The 21,653-nt window shown below is 37.2% G+C and overlaps 2 protein-coding genes across 2 annotated transcripts in view; one reads left to right on the forward strand and one right to left on the reverse strand.

Moving 5' to 3' along the window:
- KEL (Kell metallo-endopeptidase (Kell blood group)) overlaps positions 1–21,653 on the reverse strand; it is a 167,016-nt gene that overhangs the window by 131,533 nt on the left and 13,830 nt on the right. The window lies entirely within an intron of this gene.
- On the forward strand, positions 16,702–18,375 carry TAS2R39 (taste 2 receptor member 39). Its single transcript, XM_014559843.2, is given in 2 exon segments — positions 16,702–16,723; positions 17,077–18,375. Coding segments are annotated over 2 exon segments (1,062 nt in total). The 3' UTR covers positions 18,117–18,375.

A 21,653-nucleotide genomic window follows, 5' to 3' on the forward strand; every position in this document is an offset into this window, starting at 1 on the left:
AACAACTGCACATCGCCCTCCCACCTATTCCATTTTTTTCTCCTAAGAACACCATGGTCTATTAACCATGTGCGCCGAAGTCCCCAGGTTACAATGTGACCTTGCTGCCAGTTACTTTAATTACGACTGACTTGCCTCCAATAGTGAAGTGCCAATACCAGGCTTCTGCTGGGCCAGAATCCTATAAATCCCTGGATACAAGGGAATCCAAGTCCATAGCAGAATTTTCTACTCAGTCCTGACCAAGGAAGGACATTCAGCGCTGAACTCAACAATTCCAGTGTCCCACCTCCCGAGCACTTTTTTTTTTTTTTTTTTTTTTTTTACTGTTTTCCTGAAGGGTGTATCTTCTGGGCTTCCTCAAACATCAAAGTCTCCTGATTGATTCTCTGGGCTTATACAACATACCCATTCTGACACGCTCACCTCCCTGAGTCTTTTGAATCCCTCCCAAATTCTCTGGCCAGGCAGTCTGAACATACCCACATAATTTTATTTAAGTCATCACACTTCCAAACTTCAAGGAGCCATCCCAGCATAATATCAAACTGGTTACAAGTATCCTTTGCCAGGAATCTTAAGTCCTGGGTCTCAGGAGAGGGCCTCTGTGGTAGGTAGCTTCCAAGGTCCCCAGTAATCCATGCCTCCTGCTATTTATGCCTTTATGTAATCCTCTTCCCTTGAGAGTGGGCAGGAACTATGACTTGCCTCTAACTGGTGGAACATAGCAAAGGTGATGAGATGGCATTCATCTATATAGGTCACATAAGATAATGATTTCAACGTTGCTAGCAGACTCTCTCCCTTGCTCATGTGATGAAGTAAGCTGCCATTATGGTGAGGCCCACAGAGCAAAGAACTGAGGATAGGCTTTGGCCAACAGCCTGCAAAGAACTAAGGTCCTCTGTCCAACAACACACAAGGAATTGAATCCTGCCATTAACTCCACATGCTTGAAAAAAGACCCTTCCATAATTGAGCCTTCAGATGAGAACTTAGCTCTGCCTGATACTTTGACTGCAGCCCATGAAAGATCCTGAAGCAGAAGACCTACCTAAGCTGCACCCTGGATTCCTGACCCACAGAAACTGTGAGATAATAAATGTATGTTTTTAAAAGCCATGACATGTGTGGTAATTTGCTATGCAGCAATAGAAAACACACCCTCTATAGGATCAATAAACTTTTTCTAATTAATCTTATATTTTGTATTTTACGGTACAAGACAGTTTAAATCCATCCCCACACACATCCTCCTCATTCCTGCTGACAGATACTGCCAGTACTTTGGTGGGTAATCCCTCCTTTTGCACAGCAGGGACGGTCCTCCCTTGCTTGGGCCAAACTGATACTTGACTCTAGTTATTGACTAAAATCAGTGAGATGTAGGGGCAGCTTTCGAGGGAAACAAGATGAAACATCCATCTCAGGTGCACAGTCTCTAGGCAAAAGAACTTAGCTCTTTTCTAGCAAAGTTCAGAGGCTCAGGGTTATCTTGGAGTCAATGGTCTCATTTGCATCTACCCAAATCTCCATCCCAAAGTCTCAGAATCCATTTATTCCTTGTGAGGGTCCTGACTTTATCTTAGGAAACTTACTAGGGTTGTGAATCCAGTCCTTTTAAAATTTGCTACTATTACATTGAAATCTTGGGCCTTATTTTCAGTACACCTGATTTTCACTAGGTGTACTAAAAATTGCAAGAGATGAGGATCTCTTTAAACTGCTCTGAAGACTTTCTGACTTAGAAATTGTATCCTGAATTGATCATCAATCTGCCTGACCTTGTCATTTCTTCGAGCTGTCTATGATCAATAACTACAGGCATTCAATGCCACACCCTTACAATTATCCTTATCCATATATTACTCAAACATTACCCATATAGCATCCCAACCTACCAAAAATTAAAAGTCTAAATATTTTGATGCTACAGTATGCCAGGAACTATTCCCATCTTATTTAATACCTGCAGCAGAGTCTTTGTTGTCCTGCAGGTGAGTTAATCCAACTCTGGAATCTCACCCTCAGTGAGGAGATGAAACATGAAATAGAAGGAAGAAAATACAGTGACCTGATGAACAAGTTTCAACTGTGGACAACTGGAACCCAAGTATACTGGAATTTCTGACATCCCACTTGAAGGACAAAGAGTTGGGTTATTTTCCCATTGGCTCCCCTCCATTGTTGATTGATAGTTATTTTCCCAGAGCATTAACCCCCTGGATTCCAAGAGATCCTTCAAGGGCGAAGTTGCAGGTGTCTGCAGCAAGAAGCCTTAGAGTTACCGTCAGTGGTTTGTCCATATCTCTCGGATGCTACCATATCTGTGTGCACTGAACAATTCCACCTGCCATTGTCTGTATATTTGAAGAAAACTCAGATTTTCACCTGTATAGGGAAAAATCCACCTGTGTAGGGAACTCATGTTCCCTACTGTGTTTTCCTCCTATGTGTCTCCCTTATTTTTACACTACAACCACACTCACACAGAATAGTTCTGTCCCCAATGTGTGGGTTTTTTTCCCCATACCAAGCAATTCTCTTCAACACTAGCTGGGTATCCTACAATTCAACTCAATACTGACACTAGCATCATATCTCACAAGTTAAGGAATCAATTCCACAAGACTCGTCCACCTTGACTTCAGATGCCAATCACAAGCCCAGGTTGCCTCCTGTGCTTCTGAACAATCCTCTATAAATCAGATGTTCCCGTGATCCCTTTGGGTTCAATTAATGTGCTAGAATGGCTCACAGAACTCAGGAAAACAGTTTACTTATGTTTACTGGTTTATTATAAAAAGGTTATGATAAAGGATACAGAAGAACATCGAGATGAAAGAGATGTGTAGAGCAAGGTATGTGGAAAGGTGTATAGAGCTTCCATGCCCTCTCCAGGGCACCAATCGCCCACCATCTCACAAGTTCACCAACCTGGAAGCTCTCTAAACCCCATCTTCGTTGAGGCTTCACTTATGGAGGCTTCATTACATGGGCATGGTTGATTAAATCACTGGCCATTTGCTATTGATTCAACCTCCAACCCTTTCCCCTTCCCCAGAAGTCAGGACATGTGGGACTGAAAGTTCCAACCCTCTGATCACATGGTTGGACCTTGGGGCAAATAGACCCATCCTTAGGTGCTTCTAAAAGTTACCTCATTCATATAACAAAAAACACCTTTATCACCCTCATCAGAGGAAATTCAAAAGGTATAGGGAGCTATGAGCCAGGAAGCAAGGATGAAGGCCAAGTATATATATGTGAGAAATGTATTTTCATCTAAATGACCAAATATATATTTCTTATAAATCACAATATTGCAATTTGTACCTCTGGGCTGGTAGGTTTTTTTCCACAAATATGGAAGACCACTCTGCCCACACACATGGAAGGCTGGAAGGGTTGGGTGGGAGTGGGGACACCAACAAACCTGAGGAGCAACCTCAACTAATGATTGATGGAAACTGGCCCAGATATATCCAAGCTTTTATGCTTCTGGGTGTAATAATTGTGAGTCACGAGTTTTATACCATTCTCCTTAGGATTAAGCTTCCACTGTAATAACTGGCTTAATAATATACCCTTTGTTTACTACTGTTACCAAGTACAAATCTGTTCTGCTCACTGCACAACAGGCCAATAAAGCAGGAGACGAGGTGTTGGGGCAAGGAATAACAACTTTATTCTGAAAGCCAGTAGACCGAGAAGATGGCAGACTAATGTCCTGGAGAACCACCTGACTCAAGGCAGAATTCGGGCTCCTTTTATACTAAAAATGGGAAGGGGGTGTGGTTGATTGTTACAAACTTCTTGGTTTCAGAATTCTTTGTTCTTGCAGCTCTCCACATAGGTCAGGTCATGATGTTCCTGTAAAGCTCCAGCAAGATGTTATTCTCTGTTCTGCGACTTTTTATCTTTATATCAATGGAAAAGTATTATATACCCTTAGAGATCAGAGACTTGAGAATAGGCTCTCCTGTATATTTCAGGCTATACGCAACCTTCTTTTACAAAAGGTGCAGAACCAGCACGACTCAGCAGAGGAAACAGAGCACAGGGTTAGAGCTAAAGGAACAGATCTAAGATGGAATCAGATTTGTTCTTCCCTATTGCACTACATTTCTATGAGTAGATTAACACCCACGTTTCCCTTTCTGTGTTCCCTAAATTTTCCAAAAAGCTAAAAAAAAAAAAAAAAAAAACTTCATTCAAATCTTTATCTCAAAGTCTGCCCCTCGGGGAACACAAACTAAGAAAAAGATTTCAGTGTGTTCAAGAAGACTGATTACTGAGGACATAGGACTGGAGCACCCTATAGTACAGCAACCCTACAGATTTTCTGTTCAAATTACACCTAGAGTCAACAATACTACATTGTACACTTAAAAACTTGTTAAGAGGGTAGATCTCATGTTAAGTGTTCTTGCCACAATAAAGTGTTTTTAAAATGAAATCAAATACCAAACAACTATTAAACTTTAAAAATTCTGCTTCTTTTAAGACCGTTAAGAGGCAGAAATGAAACAAGAGGTAGGAAAAATGACTAACTAGAAATCTTGCAAAAACATATATACTTACTGAAGCTTTTAAAGATGTAAAAAAAGGAATAAACTGTCAAACTGACTTAATAAGGAAAATATTTGTAAGTTAGAAGATAGTGTTGAAGAACTCATCTAGAGCTAGAGAAGAACCCTGAAAGTGTATCAGTTTATGACTTTGCTCTAGCGCCCTGCCCAGTTTAGCCCGTCCCATATTTTAATTTTTTGATTATTTGCATTAAAACATGCCAGAATGGGCTTAGCACTTTCACATTGTACTCCGACTTCCGCCAAGGTCTTCTCTAGGAGAATGTGAGATGCTCCACTAAAAACTCGGTTAGCTTTTCCCTATAGTTTTCAGAAATAACAGAACTAATGACTCTTTTTGAAGAAAAGAATCCAGGGAACTTATTGCAGAAGCAAAGTGCGCTCATCAGTGAGTGGCTTGGGACCACTTCCAGCCTTGGACGGCAGTAGGAAAGAAAACAATGCTGCTGCTCTTGCCAGTTCCACCCACCAGCAGTGCTGTGACATGAGATGTGTATGCAGGCTTCAAGCCACCAGTTGGCAAGAACAGTGTGGGGGATGAGAAATGATAGCTTAGGCGAAAAGTGTACAGGAAACAGAGGTGAGCAGTCCTGCCACAGAGCAAGTAGAGAGGGCTCTGAATGTTCCTGCTATGGTATTTTGCCAGTTTTTCCATACAGTGTAAATCTACAACTACTTAGTTGTTTTATTATTTGACTTTTTTTGCAACAAATCCTTCGGCATAATGAGCTCAAAGAACCACGGTATATGGTAACAAAAAATTAAGTACTGAGTTTTCATTTCTCAAGAAAGTTGATAATGAATATGTTCATTGTCATTTATCAAGGGGGCTATAATAATATCACATGAAAACCATAGACCTAAATCTGCTGCAGGACCATTAGCATCTACTTCAAAAGTTCGTTACTTTGAAAAGACCACACCTAAAGGTGGCATTCATGTGCATATGGAAAAGGTGTGTTTCATTCATATTCTTCAGGAGAGCATGACCTTTCATTTTGATCATATACCTTCAACTAGATTAACTAAGAAAAAAGGAGAGAAGATCAAATAAATAAAATCAGAAATGAAAAAAGAGACATTATGACTGCTACCAAGAAATAAAAATAACCATAAAAGGACTATCATGAACAATTATATGCCAACAAATTGGATAACTTAGAAAAAAATGGATAAATTTCTAGAACCATACAATCTACCAAGACTGAAACATGAATAAATAGAAAATCTAAACAGACCAGTAACAAGTAATGAGATTGAATCAGCAATCAAAAACCTCCCAACAAAGAAAAGGCCAGGACCAAACAGCTTCGCTGGTGATTTCTACCACACTTTAAAAGAAGTAATATCAATCCTTTTAATACTCTTCCAAAAAATTAAAGAGGAGGAGACACTTCTAAATTCATTTTATCAGGCCAGCATTACTCTGATAAAGCTAGACAAAGACATTACAAACTACAGGCCAGTATCTCTGATGAACACAGATACAAAAATCCTCAAAAAAAGATTAGCAAGCCTAATTCAACAACCTAGTAAAAGGATTATATGCCATGAGCAAATGGATTCATCCTTGGGATGCAAGGATGGGTCAACATATCCAAAGCAATAAATGTGATACACCACAATAACAAAACGAAGGATAAAATACATAAGCATCCCAATAGATGCAGAAAAAGTGTCTGACAAAGTTCGAACACTCATTCACAATAAAAAACATTCAACAAACTAGGTACAGAACAAATGTATCTCAACATAATAAAGGCCATGTAATACAGGCCCACAGCAAACATCAGACTCAATGGTATAAACTGAAAGATTCTCTTCTAGGATCATAAATGATACAACAATACTCACTCTCACCACTTCCATTCAACATAGTATGGGAAAGTCCTAGCCAGAGCAATTAGACAAGAAGTAACAGGCATCCTAATGAAAAAGGAAGAAGTAAAATTCCGAAGTTTACATTTTCAATTTCAAGTTCTATGTGCATGTATCAAATAGGAATTAAAAGCCTATTAATATGTCAGATCCATTAGCAGAAGAAAAATGCCCAGTAACAAGACCTCAGTTTTTAAAAAATTTTTTAAATTATAGTTGGTTTACAATGTTGTGTTAATTCCAGTGTGCAGTACAGTGATTCAGTTATACATATTTATATTTCTTTTCATATTCTTTTTGATTATCGGTTATTACAAGGTATTGAATATAGTTCCCTGTGCTGTACAGTAGGATTCCTGCTCTTTATTTTATATATAGTAGTTAGTATCTGCAAATCCCAAACTCCTTACTTATCCCTCCACTCCCCTCTTTCTCCCCCAGTAACCACTGACCTCAGTTTTAGATCAGATTTATCAGAGTTTTTCAAATAGAAATTTTGGTTAATTCAAATAATGGTTAAATTGTGTTCATCTGATTCATGAAATCAAAGGAAAGCTTTTGGAAGTTTTTTCTGTTGAAGATGAAACAGCTGACATTCTGATGTGTGCTATCAAAACTCATTTAAAAAGGTAAATATTGAAGATAAAAATTATCTGTTTGGTAGCTAATGATATGAACACAAATTTCAGTGGAGCACACTGTCACATTAAAAACTAATATTCTCACTAAATTAAGAAATCTGTGAGACAAAGATGATTGAAATTGGCTGTGGTACAAACATAATTCAAATAGCTTTCAAACAAGCTGAGATACTTCACCAATCAAGATAGAAGCTGTAGTTGATAAGCTTTGCAAATATTTTTACATTAGCAGAATAACTGACTTACAAAATGTGTATGATGACTCTCGTATTAGACACCAAAAAGTACTTCAGCATGGCAATATACAATTTCTCCCTCTGCCTCTTCTCATCAGTCACACTTTAGATATGTTTGAGTCTTTGAAGAACTACTTTATAAATGAACCCAAGTTGCCTACAATTATATTGAATGTTTTGGTAAGCAATTCCTGTAAATTTTGATTACTTGTGTGGAAAATATATAACCAAAATATTAAACAAATGGAGCAAAAAATCTTTCAGCTTTTTAAGCTTTCAGTAAATTATAATGATTGGAACACAATACAAATAGGAAAGCATTGGCATTAATCCCTGCAAAAGGGAAAAAAGTACTAAACAAAATAAACCGTAAGTTCTCAATGGCATAGAAGATTTCATTTCAAACTTTAAAAATTATTCTCTAGAATATCTCAAATTCTAGAAAGAATACTTTAACAGAGCCAGTATTTTTGACTGCGTAAATGTACACTTACTCGATGAAACAAAAGCGATATCCTCAATGAAATAAAATTAAGGAACAGAATTATGCGGAGTTTAAAGTTTGTGAAACACTTAAAAGAATCATGGACAGGAAAAATGTATTTAAGTTTTGCCTTATAAAATATTGTGAAGAAAGCTTTTCTGAATGGGAGATAAAATACCTACATACTTCAGTGTTCTCGGCATACACTAATTATCTCAGCGTCTACAGGGACAACTTTCTTAATAGTCAGAGAGGAACCAATTGAAGATGTCAACAATTTCAAATGTATTAGCCGTAAAATGCGACTTTGAATACTATTGCAGGCAACTGTATAAAGATAAGAGCAATAAAAAGAGATACTGAAATATACATTATTCAGAAATATACCAGTGACATAGTATAAGAAATAAACATGACTAAGCTCATTAAAGCACATGAATATACAATAGGAAAACTTTGTTATTTTCAATGCTCAGTTAATCAATATAAGGAAGTACTTTTTATTTTAGAGATCAAGGATTTTTTTTTTGGAAAGATTTTTTTTAATACTTTCTGAATAGATCTATTTTATCAGTTGACAAAAAAATAGTATGTTTCAGCCAATAAATTCATATTCAAATAATTGTGTAAGTTTAATCACTGTAGCACTCTTTTTCACCCCCAAAGTGTCCCATTTGTGTGATAAATCACATAGTTACCCTACATGGAATGAAGAATAAGAAAAAATATTGAAAACTTGAAATAACAGTAAAGAGAAACTGGGTCTAATAAGAATTCTAATATCATTGCTGAAAGTTTCCCACTTTTAAAAATAATATGTAGTTCTGACTTGCATTTTGCTTATAATTAGTGATATTAAGCGTTTTTTTCATGTGCCTATTGGCCATCTGTATGTCTGGTTTTGTGCCAACACCACACCTTGTAGTAGCCTATAATGAAAAAGAACATGAAAAGGAATATATGTATGTATACGTATGACTGAAATATTATACTGTAACCAGAAATTGACACATTATAAACTGACTATATACTTCAATAAAAATATATGTAAAATATTATATTTTAACCAAAATTATAAATAAATGGGGAGCATGGAGGCTACAGAGTATGTGTGAGTGTGTGTATGTGGCAGGGGGTATTAAGCTGAGGTGTGGAGATGAAATAGAGCTAAATCCTCATCTTCCAAACTGGGAAGTCAAAAATAAATGCCCTAACCTGGAAAAAAATTCAGGAGGTAGTAGAAGGTATGTTTTTTAGAGACTGGGAGAAAAATATCCAATGAAACAGATAAAGGAATTACAAATGGTTTTCTCTGAGTAGGGGAAATGAGATAGTGAGGGAAAAACTGTTTTTTTTCCTAAGTAAAAAGCCATGTAGAAATAGGACTCTTTAAACTATGCATACATTGAATAAAAACTAAACTAAAGCTATGTGACCTAGTTACATTGTTTTTTCCTGTGTCAAGGTAACTGTTTACAAGATCACTAACTGAGATTAGCTGAACCAGGAGCAAAGAGAGGCTGGTTTATGGGTACATATACTGGACAATAATCTTGCCCTCATCTTGCCAGGGCCCTCTACCTAACCACTGGAGTCAATTTGATCAGTAAACAAACAGGTTGACTTAGTCAGAGACCTACATAACAAAAAACATATCATGTCCTTAAGAGGAAACATCTTTTACATCTGTGATAGCTATTGACATTGATCTTAGAACTTCTTGAGGGCAGGGTCTGTGTGTTTCATTTCTGTATCCTGAGTGCCTGGCATATAATATATGCTCAAAAATGTATTTAAAATGTGCATTTTTATCTAATCAAAAAAATTCTCAAAGAGAAAATCATAAAGGAAGCTACAGAATATTTAGAGTCACACTTGACAATGGAAAAACCACTACGTATCAAATTATACAAGGTTCACATAACATGGTATTTAGTAGTAAATGTACACCTTAATTTTAAAAAAGAAAAACTGAAGATCAGTTTGTTAGGTGTTCAATTAAAAGAACTTTAAAAAGTGACAAAATAAAACTAAAGAAAGATGGAAAATTATATTAAAGATAATTGATTAAATTAATGCAACCAGAATTGAAGAAACAATGAGGGATAAACATAACACAGAACTGAATCTTCAGATGAGGGTGGAAAATCTAGTTAAACAAGTAAACCTCTAAATGGAAAGCAATAAGACACAGACAATATTAGAAAGAAAAAAGGATGCAATAACTATAGATACAGTGGAGATTTTCTAGGAATCTTCAAGGAAAGCATAATCCTTATTTTAAATAAACAGTTTTAGAGACAAAAATAAGAAAGCTACTCAATTCATTTTAGGAAATAATTATGTCCCAAACAATGAGAGAACAAGAAAAGAAAGTTAAAAACAAATCTAAGGTATACAGATGTAAAAATCTAAGTAGAATATTAATGAATTGAATTATCAGTATATTTTTAATATATTATAATTCTAGCACACTGCTAGTTTTCCCTCAATATTCATTTTCCTCTTTATCCAATGTAAAAGAATTTTCAACCAGACACACAACTACCCTACAAACAGATGGAATTTCCAAGCCTCCTTTGCAGGTAAGTGTTGTAATATGACTAAAGCCAGCCAGTGGTAAGACAGAACTGCTATTTTATAGTGTTTGAGAGTCTTACTTTAGGGCTTTGTCAACTTCTTTTTCTCCTCTTCCACACTACTGCCCTGATGCAGATGCCACCGTCCTGAATCTGAGGCTGATGGTCACACCCTGCAGACAGTGGAGCAATGACCTGGAAGAAGCATTGTCTCTGAGAACTTGGTGGAACAGAGTTACCATCCATCATAGACCACTAGCCATCTATCCATCATAGGCCACTTACTTCCAGACTTTAATATGATAGAGACTGAACTTCCGTCTTGCAGCACTGCCTGCTACTGCTGTAGTTATTATGTAAAAAATGACTTTAGATGAATTGCTTTTAAGAATTGCAAAATGTCAAAAAGAAGGCTTTTTAAAATTGCATATCTTGATCCAGTTGTAAAAATACTACTAAAGGGCTTTTATTTGGGGCAAAATGAAATGTTTATTATTCTTTCATTGGTTTTACAAACAATTTTAAAATAAAACATGTAGAAATTAAATCAATGAAAAATACTGAGTGCAATGGTCATTACTGAGTTGTAGAATTATGAGTCCTTTTCATTTATTTTGTTTAAAATATTCTATATCTTTCATACAAGAAATCATTAATATCAAAACTGTGACTGACCATATGGTATGTTTTCATGGAATCCCTATAAGTAAGCTGAGTCATAAACATGCACACTGAGGAGGAAAGAAACACAGAGCTTACACATGATGAAATGGCAACTGTGCCATGAAGAAAACAGAAACCTTAACAAAATCAACTATGGGGCTCTCTAGAGCATCATAAATGTGAAATGTAAACACGGATGATCTTGCAATAATGAGTCTAGATTATCATTTGCCTCTGAATTTAGTATGATAAAAATATAAAATAGAAAGAAAAAAGGCCATGTCCCTCTGCTTTTTACTTCAGTCCAAGAGACTGAAAGATGTGGAAGTTTCTGTGGCAGGAAACAAACCACAGAGGACATGCTCCTTTGAAATGCTATGGTAGCTACTGCTGAAAAGAATCTGCTCAGGCTCCCCCCACCCCCAAGCCTCCACTCACAGCAGAAGACTCAGAAAAGCCTGAATAAATGTGGAAGAGTCACACTCCAATTTCAAAACTTCTTATAAAGTTATTTATGAAGTCATAAAACATGTTTTAATTAATACAGTGTGTTATTGACAGAAGGAGAAGCACATGGATCAGCTGAGAGGTAGACTCACACAAATAAAGACAACTCATTTTTGATACAGGTGCCAAGGCAACTGAATGAAGAAAGAATACTTTTGTCAACAAATGGTTCTGGAACAATTGGTTATCCATATGCTAAAAGCAAAGCAAAAACAAAACAAAAAGCTCCACACATTCTTCACACTCCATACAAAAGTTAAATTGCAAATTGATCATTAACCTAAATATAAAAGGTAAAAGTTATAAAACTTCTCCAAAAAAAAGGAGAAAAAATTTGTGGCCTTGGGTCTGGCAGAGTTTTTCAATATAACACTAAAAGCATAATCCATAGTATAAAAATGAATAACTTGAAACTTAACAAAATTTAAAACTTTCATTCTGTGAAAGATATTAAAAAGATAAACCATGGACTTAGAGAAAATATTTGCAATGCACATAGGTGATAAAGAACTTATAATCATAATAGAAAAGAATCTGAAAAATATATATATATATAAAAAACTGAATCATTTTGCTACACACCTGAAACTAACACAATATTATAATCAACTATACTCCAATTAAAAAAAAATTATAACCAGAATGTATAAAGAATTTTTTAAATTCAACAATAAGCAAGCAAGTCAATTTTTTAAATAAGCAAAAATCTGTAAACACGTGATTAAAGATATATTTATGTCCAATTAGCATACGAACAGAATGTTCAACATCACTAGTCATTAGGAAAGAGCAAGCTAAAGTCACAATGAAATACCACTACACATCTTTTAAAAATGACTTAAAAACAAACAGAAACAAACAGAACAGAATACTGACAATACTAGGTGTTTGCTAAGATGCAGAGCAACTAGAACTCTCATACACTGCTGGCAGGAATGAAAAATAGTTAGAAAAAAAAACCCTGGAAAATAGTTTGGTAGATTCTTACAAAGTTACTGTACAACTCATCCTACTCCTACAGATTTACCCAAGTGAAATAAAAACTTTCATATGTGAATGTTTATGGGAGCTTTATCATTTAGCTTTGCCAAAAATTGTGACTCAGATGTCCTTTAACAAGGAAAAATAATGTGACAATGAATATATGTATGTTCATGTATAACTGAAAAATTGTGCTCTACACTGGAATTTGACAAAACATTGTAAAATGACTATAACTCAATAAAAAAAATGTTAAAAAAAGAAAGAAAGAAAATAGATCAACAAACTGGTATATCTGTACCATGAAATACTACTCAACAATAAAAGTGGTTGAACTATGGATTCACACAGCAGCATGGTTAAATCTTCAATACATTTCATTAAGCAAAAGAAGCCAGATTCAAAAGGCTACATAACGTATGAATCCAATTATACGGTATCTAAAAAGAACAAAAGTATCGGGACAGAGAACAAAGTAGTGGCTGCTAGGGACTATGGGATTGGGCTGGGGGAGGGGTTAAACCACTCCAGTCTAATCAAGAGAAAATGTAAGACAAACCCACACCAAGAAATACTCTACAAAATACCTGACCAGTATTCTTCAAAACTGTCATGGTCATGAAATAAAAGGGAAAGAAAAAACGTAAACGAACATATGCATGTATATGCATGACTGGGACACTGCGCTGCACACCAGAGATTGACACATTGTAACTAACTGTACTTCAATTAAAAAATAAATAAATATTAAAAAAGAATCTATTACAGACTGAAGGAGACTAAAGAGACATAACTGATTAAATGCAATGCAGTGTTATAGATTAGATCCTGGATCAGGACATAAGCAGAAAACTGGAAAAAAATTTAAATCAAGCCTACAGTTTAGCTAATAGTATTGTAACAGAGCTAATTCTGCTAGTTTTGATCATTGTATCAGGGTTATGTAACATGTGAGCATGAGGGGAAGCTGGGTGAAGGGTATACAGGAATTCTCTGTACTATCTTTACCACGTATCTCTATGTCAAAAACTCCTTCAAAATGATAAGTTAAAAATATAACCCAAAAAACTGGACTTTTTAAAGACATTCTCTCTTTAATGGTGTAGTCTTCATGTGTTCTCCTTGGTCGGAAATACACTTGAATTCACCCAGAATACATCAGCAAACTGGATATGCCATTTAGGAACTGGTGTACCAGTTCTACTTTAAAAGATGATCTCTTCACCTGGAAAGGTCACTTCACCCGACGTCAGGCTACACCTGGGAATTCCCATCACAGTAGCCTTTCCACTGCAGGCAGCAACCCTGACAGAAGGTGTAGCAAGCAAGAGCCTCTTCGAAAATGCCTTTGGTGACAGACACGCGGCCCCTGCACCTGCCCACCGCCTCTCTGCAGCACCCAACACTGTGAAGCCCAGCCCCCCACCGCGGTCACTCCAGTCCTGGGTCCCCTTCCTTTGTCCTCTCTGTCTCCCACCAGTGTTTCTCTCACAGAAACACAAAGAACTGCTGTGTTCTCACTCAACCTCACTACTCATGTTCCCACACTTGATTGGGGCATCAGACGTGCAAGAGTTCAAGATTCATGGGGTGGTAGAACTGCCATTTCTCTGCGTGTCTTTCATTATAAAGAATTTCTCTGAGCTGAGGGTCACTGGTCTGGCCATTCATTCACCAGCAAGTATCTATGTACTGCCTCCTGGCGGGCAGGCACTACTTAGGAGCTGGGAGTGAGATACAGTTGTTAAAAATGAAACAGCAAGCATCAAATGGAGTCACTCATGCTAGGTCCCCCATCAGCAAACCAAGACTTATTACCCAACATAACTACAGATTGAGCTTCTCCCAGGAATGTGACCTTTAACCAATCCATCCGGAATTACCAGGTCAGCACCAGTGAGGTAATACGCCTGACAGGCCATGCCCCCGCCCCAATGCCTTCCCTCAAAACGAAGGTAACCTTGCCTGAAACAATCCACTCTTCGCTAGGAACTTCCTTTTTCTGCCCTCTTCTGCCTATAAAGGCTTTCAATTTTGTACAGCTCCTCAGAACTCCTTTCTGCTTGCTAGATGAGATGCTTCTCAATGCATAAACATTGAATAAAGCCAATTCAATCTTCAAATTTATTCAGCTTGGATTTTATTTTTAATACAGTGATGAGCAAAACAAATGAGGAGAGAGGCGTCAAACTCTTCAGAGAGCGTGTCCCACAAAAGAAGTCCCAAGTAAAGGGAAAAACCAAGCACTATGAAAATTTTTGGAGACATCTTACTCACCAACCTTCTGTTTATTAGCATTACTTCACTATCATTATTTTCGAGTTAGGTTTATTCATAAAACTTAATTTATTCTGAGTTTAGAAATCTATTTTATCATCATGCATTTTATGCTTACATTTGAAAACCTGAAACAACTTCCCCAAGATAAGAGTGATGCTTCTCTCCATCTCTTTTGGTTTTAATATTCCAAAATACATTAGGTGACTTGGGGTGATGTTTTTACCCTAATGTTGGTATGCCTACCTCATAAAGAAACAAGGAACTTTTCCTTCAACCCTTATTTTCCTGGTAATTTGTTTAAAATGAAAGGTAAGTATGTCTGTGTGCACACAGTGAGTGAGTCTGTGTGTGTGTGTGTGTGTGTGTGTGTGTGTGTGTGTGTATGCAATCATTTATATGTAACTAAAGAGATGTATTATCTCTCAAGTAATTTATTTTGTTAAAAAAGATTTATCTCTGAAAATCAGTGTCTTCTTGCTTTCTTATTGTGATAGTGTGATTTATAATAAGAAATACACCTGGTCTTTGTCCAACCCTTTTCTGGCACAGAGCTCCTAAACCCCTTGGAATTTCCTAAGTGATGAGACTCAACAAAAATGTCTTTTGTTAAGTTCACAAGGAGACTTTTGGAACACACCTAAGGGTGGGGACTGACTGCCAGGGGGACCAACTATGAATCCAGAGTTGGAACTTCCAGTCGCACTCCCTGGTTTCCCGGGAAGGGGAGAGAGGCTGGAGATTGAAACAGTCACCTATGGCCAATGATTCCATCAATTGTGCCTATGTAATGAGGCCTCCACAAAAACCCAAAAAAAAACCTGGGTTCAAAGAGCTCCTGGGTTGGTGAAAACGTGAGGTTCTGGAGTGTGGCACCCCAAAAAGGGCATGGAAGCTCTGTTCCCTTTCCACATACATTGCCCTATGCATGTCTTCCATCTGGATGTTCATGTGTGTTCTTTATCATTTTATAATAAATCAATAAATGTAAACAAACTACTTTCTTGAGTTCTGTGAGCTTCTCTAGCAAACTAACTGAACCCAAGGAGGGTGTCATAGGAACCTCTACCTTACAGCCAACAGGTCAGAAGCACAGGTGACAACCTGGACTTGGGACTGGCATGTGACATGGGGGCAGTCTCGTGGGTCTGAGCCCTTAACCTGTAGGATCTGATGCTATCTCTGGGAAGATAGGTCAGAACTGAGTTAAAACTGTAGGGCACCCAGATGTTGTTGCAGAATTGCTTGCTTTGGGGGAAAAAAAAACCCCACATATTTGGTGACCAGAAGTGTCATAAGTAAAAGTGTTCTGTGTAAGCAGTAAAAAAACAAACAAACAAACAAAACTCACAGGTGTAAAACTGTTTTTTTCTTTTTTTAACTCAATTATTCCTTCCTTAAATAGTGAGGACACCATGAAAGTCTATTAGAAAAAAACGTTACAGTTAAACCAACTCTGCATATAGTCTTCGGTGCACACAAAATGGTCTGGAAGTATAGGTACTATAACATAATAGCTAAGAACAGGGGCTCCGGGACCAGCTGACTTGGGTTTGAATCCCTGCTCTCCCTCTCCCTTTCTCTATGACTTTGGACAAGTTGTTTAGCCTCAGTTTCCTTATCTGCAAAATGGAGATAATAAAAGTACATTCTTCATAGGGTTGTTGTAAGGCTTAAATGTCATAATATATATAAAGTGTTGGGGGGGGGTAGAGCTCAGTGGCAGAGCACATGATTAGCATGCACAAGGTCCTGGGTTCAATCCCCAGTACATCCATTAAAAAAAGACAAACAGGTAAATAAATAAACCTAATTACCTCCCCCAACAAGATAAGTAATACATAATTTTTTAAAAAAAATAACATGTTTGAACAGTGCATAGCACGTAAGAACTATATATATTTGAAGTTATTATTTTCAATCATTTCCCTGGGGTCACAAGTGAAACTCAGTTGAATGGTGACTTTGTGGACAGATGTCTGACTTAACTGGAACTATTTAAGAACACCACTCTCAATATCCAGGTAGTGATTTATAAAGGAGCAGCGACTCAGGCTCCTCCCTGGATCCCATGATTGAACCAACACACCAACACGTGCAAAACGACACGGGAGAGGACTGGGAAACAAATCCTTCCATCATTTGCATCTCCAGATTTAGAACTAAGAATTCTCAAATAAACAAATGGAGCAGATTTGGAAATGAGGCATCAGCTGCTTCCTCTGGTGACATGAGTAGTGGGAGCACATCAAACGCGAGGGAGACATTTGCCTCGGGACGTCGAAGAGGAGTGACGGCTCAGGATGACCAAAACCTGCAATCTCACGGAAAATGAATTTTCACCATTTCTCCTCATTTTAACTTGTATAATTATAGGAAGTGAATGCATCATTGGTATCATTACAAATGGGTTCATTGTGGCTATAAATACAGCTGAATGGATGCAGACGAAAGCAGTTTCCACAAGCGGCAAGATCCTTCTTTTCCTGAGTGTGTCCAGAATAGCTCTACAAAGCTTCATAATCCTAGAAATTATCTTCAGTTCAACACTCCCATATTTTTATAATGAAGAAATTGTATATGACACATTCAAAGGAAGTTTCGTGTTCTTAAATTACTGTGGCCTCTGGTTTGCTGCCTGGCTCAGTTTCTTCTACTTCGTGAAGATTGCTGATTTCTCCTACCCCCTTTTCCTCAAGCTGAAGTGGAGAATTTCTGGATGGATGTCCTGGCTTCTGTGGCTATCCGTGTTTATTTCCTTGGGCACCTGTGTGTTCTTCCTCAAAAACATCTACACTGTGCACTGTAACAATTACGTTCCTGTCCCCTCCTCCAACTCCACTAAGAAAAAAGTCTCCACTGAGACCAATGTGACCAACTTGGCTGTTCTCTTTCAAATGGGGATCTTCATTCCTCTGATCATGTTCATCCTTACAGCCACCCTGCTGATCGTCTCTCTCAAGAGACACACCCAACACATGTCCAGCAATGCCACAGGTTACAGGGACCCCAGCATGGAGGCTCACCTGGGGGCCATCAAAGCCACCAGCTACTTTCTCATCCTCTACATTTTCAACTCAGTCGCTCTGTTTCTCTATATGTCCAACATCTTTGACATCAGCAGTTTCTGGAGTATCTTGTGCAAAGCCATCATGGCCGCCTACCCTGCTGGCCATTCCATTCTCCTGATTCGGGACAACCCTGGGCTGAGAAGAGCCTGGAAGCGGCTTCAGGCTCGAGTTCATCCGTACAGGGTAGACTCCATGACCCACATGTGAAGAGCGCCACCGTGCCTCTCCCAGCCCACGCTGCCTCTCCCTCACCTGGACCTCTCTCTTCCTGCGCCCTTTCTTCCCCAGACTTGATCTGACCCTTCCGCTTGATGTGTGTTTTGTTTGGGGGTTTGGTTTGTTTTTTTTTTGTATTGGAGGTTGTTTCTCCCTTTTGCTTCATGGGCGCAATCTTAGTGATGCCTGACATAATTCTTCACCTGAGTCTTCTATTTCTACCTCCCCTGGCTCTATCTAAAGCAGTGAGTCTAGTCACTGGCTATTCATTAGAATCTCCAGGGGAGATTTTTTTTTTTAAATACCAATGTCCAGGCCTGACCGTAAATCAATTAAGTCAGGATTTCTGGAGTTGGAACTCAGACAATTCGTTAAGCTCTCAAGGTGATTCTGGCATCTAGCCAGAATCGATTTAGCCACCAAAATAAAGGAAGGCTTTGCAGTTTGAACTCCTGGCAACTCCTCTTTCCGCATCCACATGCTTTTTAAACAGATTCAGATGATTAAGGAAGGCTTCTGAGTAACAGCTGGAAGTCTTTTATCTCCATGCTCGAAAAGACATAATCTGAATAATTTGGAAATATTAATCAAAATTAACAGTACATAAAACACCCTTCAACCTAAAAATTACTGTCTAAGAATCTTTCCCATAGATAAGATATGGTCATTCATATTCATGTGAAAAAATATGCACAGGAAGGTCTGCACTGCAGGACCCTTCATTAGTGAGGGGACTCAGATATCTGAAATGGAAACCTATTTAAACATTTTTAAAGTGAAACAGATGCATGTGTCCTTAAATGAAAAGATTTCCAATATATTGTTAAGTACAAAATGCAAGCAGATATTTTATAATTCTATTTATATTTTAATGGAATATAAATGCTTCTTGTGTATATGTATGCACATATAAAGTTTCTGGAAGGATGTACCAAAAATGATTTAACATAGGACTTCTGAATAGTGGCACTGGGTATCTGGAGATAAATGAAACATTTACACTTAATGTTATACCTTTCTGCATTGTTTGAACAATTTAGATCATGTATGCATTCATTTAAAATTTTTTAAAGATTTCTATTGATTTTTTATTTATTAGAAAGAGAATTAGGTAAGGACTGTGTATCTTATAGTTGACTGAACCTCTGTTTGTTTTTATTAATAATTCAAACCTCCAAAATCATGAATTAAACATCTCCACTCCAATCACTACCTTCTATTTTCCATTTTATTAGCTCAAGGGCTGCCATGGAAAATCACCAGCTTTTAATCCACGGACATGTCTGTATTATTTGTCTCTCTAACAAGCCCCACCTCTTTACTTTCCTTCGTGCCAGTTTAGATTACTGGTTTCTCACACCCAGATCCTTAAAAATATTTTCAGCATATACAGATGAAGTGAGATGTATCTCATATGCAGACACCTGAGGTTTGCTTTGAGATAATTCAGCAGCGGGCAAAGGAGTAGAGAGGTTTAGATGATTGTATGTTAGTGATTTCTTTCAAACAAGGTCTCGGGTACATGGTGGTTCTTTATACTAGTCTATTTCAGGGTATGTTTGAAATATTTTATTTAACTGAATTATAGAGGACTTTAATTTCCTGGCCCCTGTTTCCGTCACGAATGATCATCCCCATCGTGGACAATAATCCCACATCTAGATGAACCTGACTATTTAACACCCTATGTATATTTCTAAGCAGCCCGATTCTGCTTGAGGTATCTCATAACTGGATGAAGTTATGTTCCTACAGATTGATGCTCTTCAGCCTCAAATGAGTAACACCATTGGGCATTTCTATCCTGTATTTCCCTAAAGAAGTCATTCATTCACTACCCACGATGACTACCTCATATCTTTTCCTCCAGTCTGTCATCTCTCTGCCTCATTTTCAACTGATGAGGATGCCCTCACATTTTCTGAAAGAAGGAAGTCAACAGGAGGTCATTCCTTCACTTTCCCATTAGCAAATCTACAATTTTCTCCTATGTTCCTAATGTTTCAATAGAAAGAGTGTCACTCTACAAACACAGATACAGAGATCAAGTCGGTGGTTGCAAGAGATGGGAGGTGAGGGGGGTGGGGGTGGGGGAAATGAGTGGACTGGTTTTCTTTTTTTTAGTTTAAATAAAAACAATTTTACAAACTTAAACAAATAAATCTAGGCAAAATATTACGAGCAGACCATAATCATTAATTTGTATGTGGTACTCAAAAATTCTAAGAGCTATTTTACAATGTTCAGTTTCAAAATATAGATGTTGTTGAACACACGTGTACAATATATAATGAAAAATTAGTAGCGGAATTTCAGTTATAGAATATGTATATCTTCAGCTTTACAGATGCTCCCAAACTATTTCCCAATAAAATTCACTAAATTTTCAAACAATGGATTCCACAGTGAAATACTACATAATAATGGAACAAATTCAGATAAATCACAAAAACACGAAATCTGATAAACATAGATATAAGAGAGGATAGATGTTATAGTACCATTTTTAATAATACAAGCATTACCAAAACTACTCTTTGCAATTATAAGACAGTACAATGTAGGGTGACTATTGTCTAGAAAGGCACAAAGGGGGACCTGGATCTTGAGGACATTGTGCTAAGTGGTATAGACCCTAAGGCAGAGAAGGACAAGTACTGTATGATATTACTTATATGTGGAATCTAAAAAAGTCAACCTTGACTACATAACGCCATTTGCAGCAACATGGATGTCCCTGGAGAATGTCATTCTAAGTGAAGGAAGCCAGAAAGAGAAAGAAAAATACCATATGAGATCACTCATATGTGGAATCTAAAAAAAAAAAAAAAAAGAAAGAAAAAAAGAACCTAAATACAAAACAGAAACATACTCACACACACAGAATACAAACTTGTGGTTGCCAGGGGGGCCGGGGGTGGGAAGGGACAGACTGGGGTTTCAAAATTTGTAGATACTGACAGACATATGCAGAATAGATAAACAGGATTACACTGTATAGCACAGGGAAATATATACAACATCTTGTGGTAGCTCACAGTGAAAAAAAGTGTGACAATGAATATACATATCTTCATGTATAACTGAAAAATTGTGGTTGGCACTGGAATTTGACACAACATTGTAAAATGACTATAACTCAATAAAAAATGTTAAAAAAAGAAGTCAAACTTGTAAAAACAGAGAGTAAAATGGTGGTTACTAGGGATGGGGAGTAGAAGGATTAAAGAGATTTTGTTTAGGATACAACTTACAAAGAGTAGTAAATAAGCCCTAGAGATCTAATGCATAGTTGAGTATACAGACAGTAATATTGTATTATAATCATCAAACTTGCTAAGAGACTAGAAGTGAATGAGTCCAACCACTAAAAAGAAAGGATCATTATGGAATGTGATAGAGGAACTAATTATCACTATAGTGGCAACCATAGTATAATTTATAAATGTATCAGACTAACATGTTGCACACTTTAAATTTTAATGTTATATGTCAAGTATACTTCAATTTAAAAAACAAGAAAGAAAA

This window comes from Camelus ferus, chromosome 7, assembly GCF_009834535.1.
Source record: "Camelus ferus isolate YT-003-E chromosome 7, BCGSAC_Cfer_1.0, whole genome shotgun sequence".
Taxonomy (NCBI): domain Eukaryota; kingdom Metazoa; phylum Chordata; class Mammalia; order Artiodactyla; family Camelidae; genus Camelus; species Camelus ferus.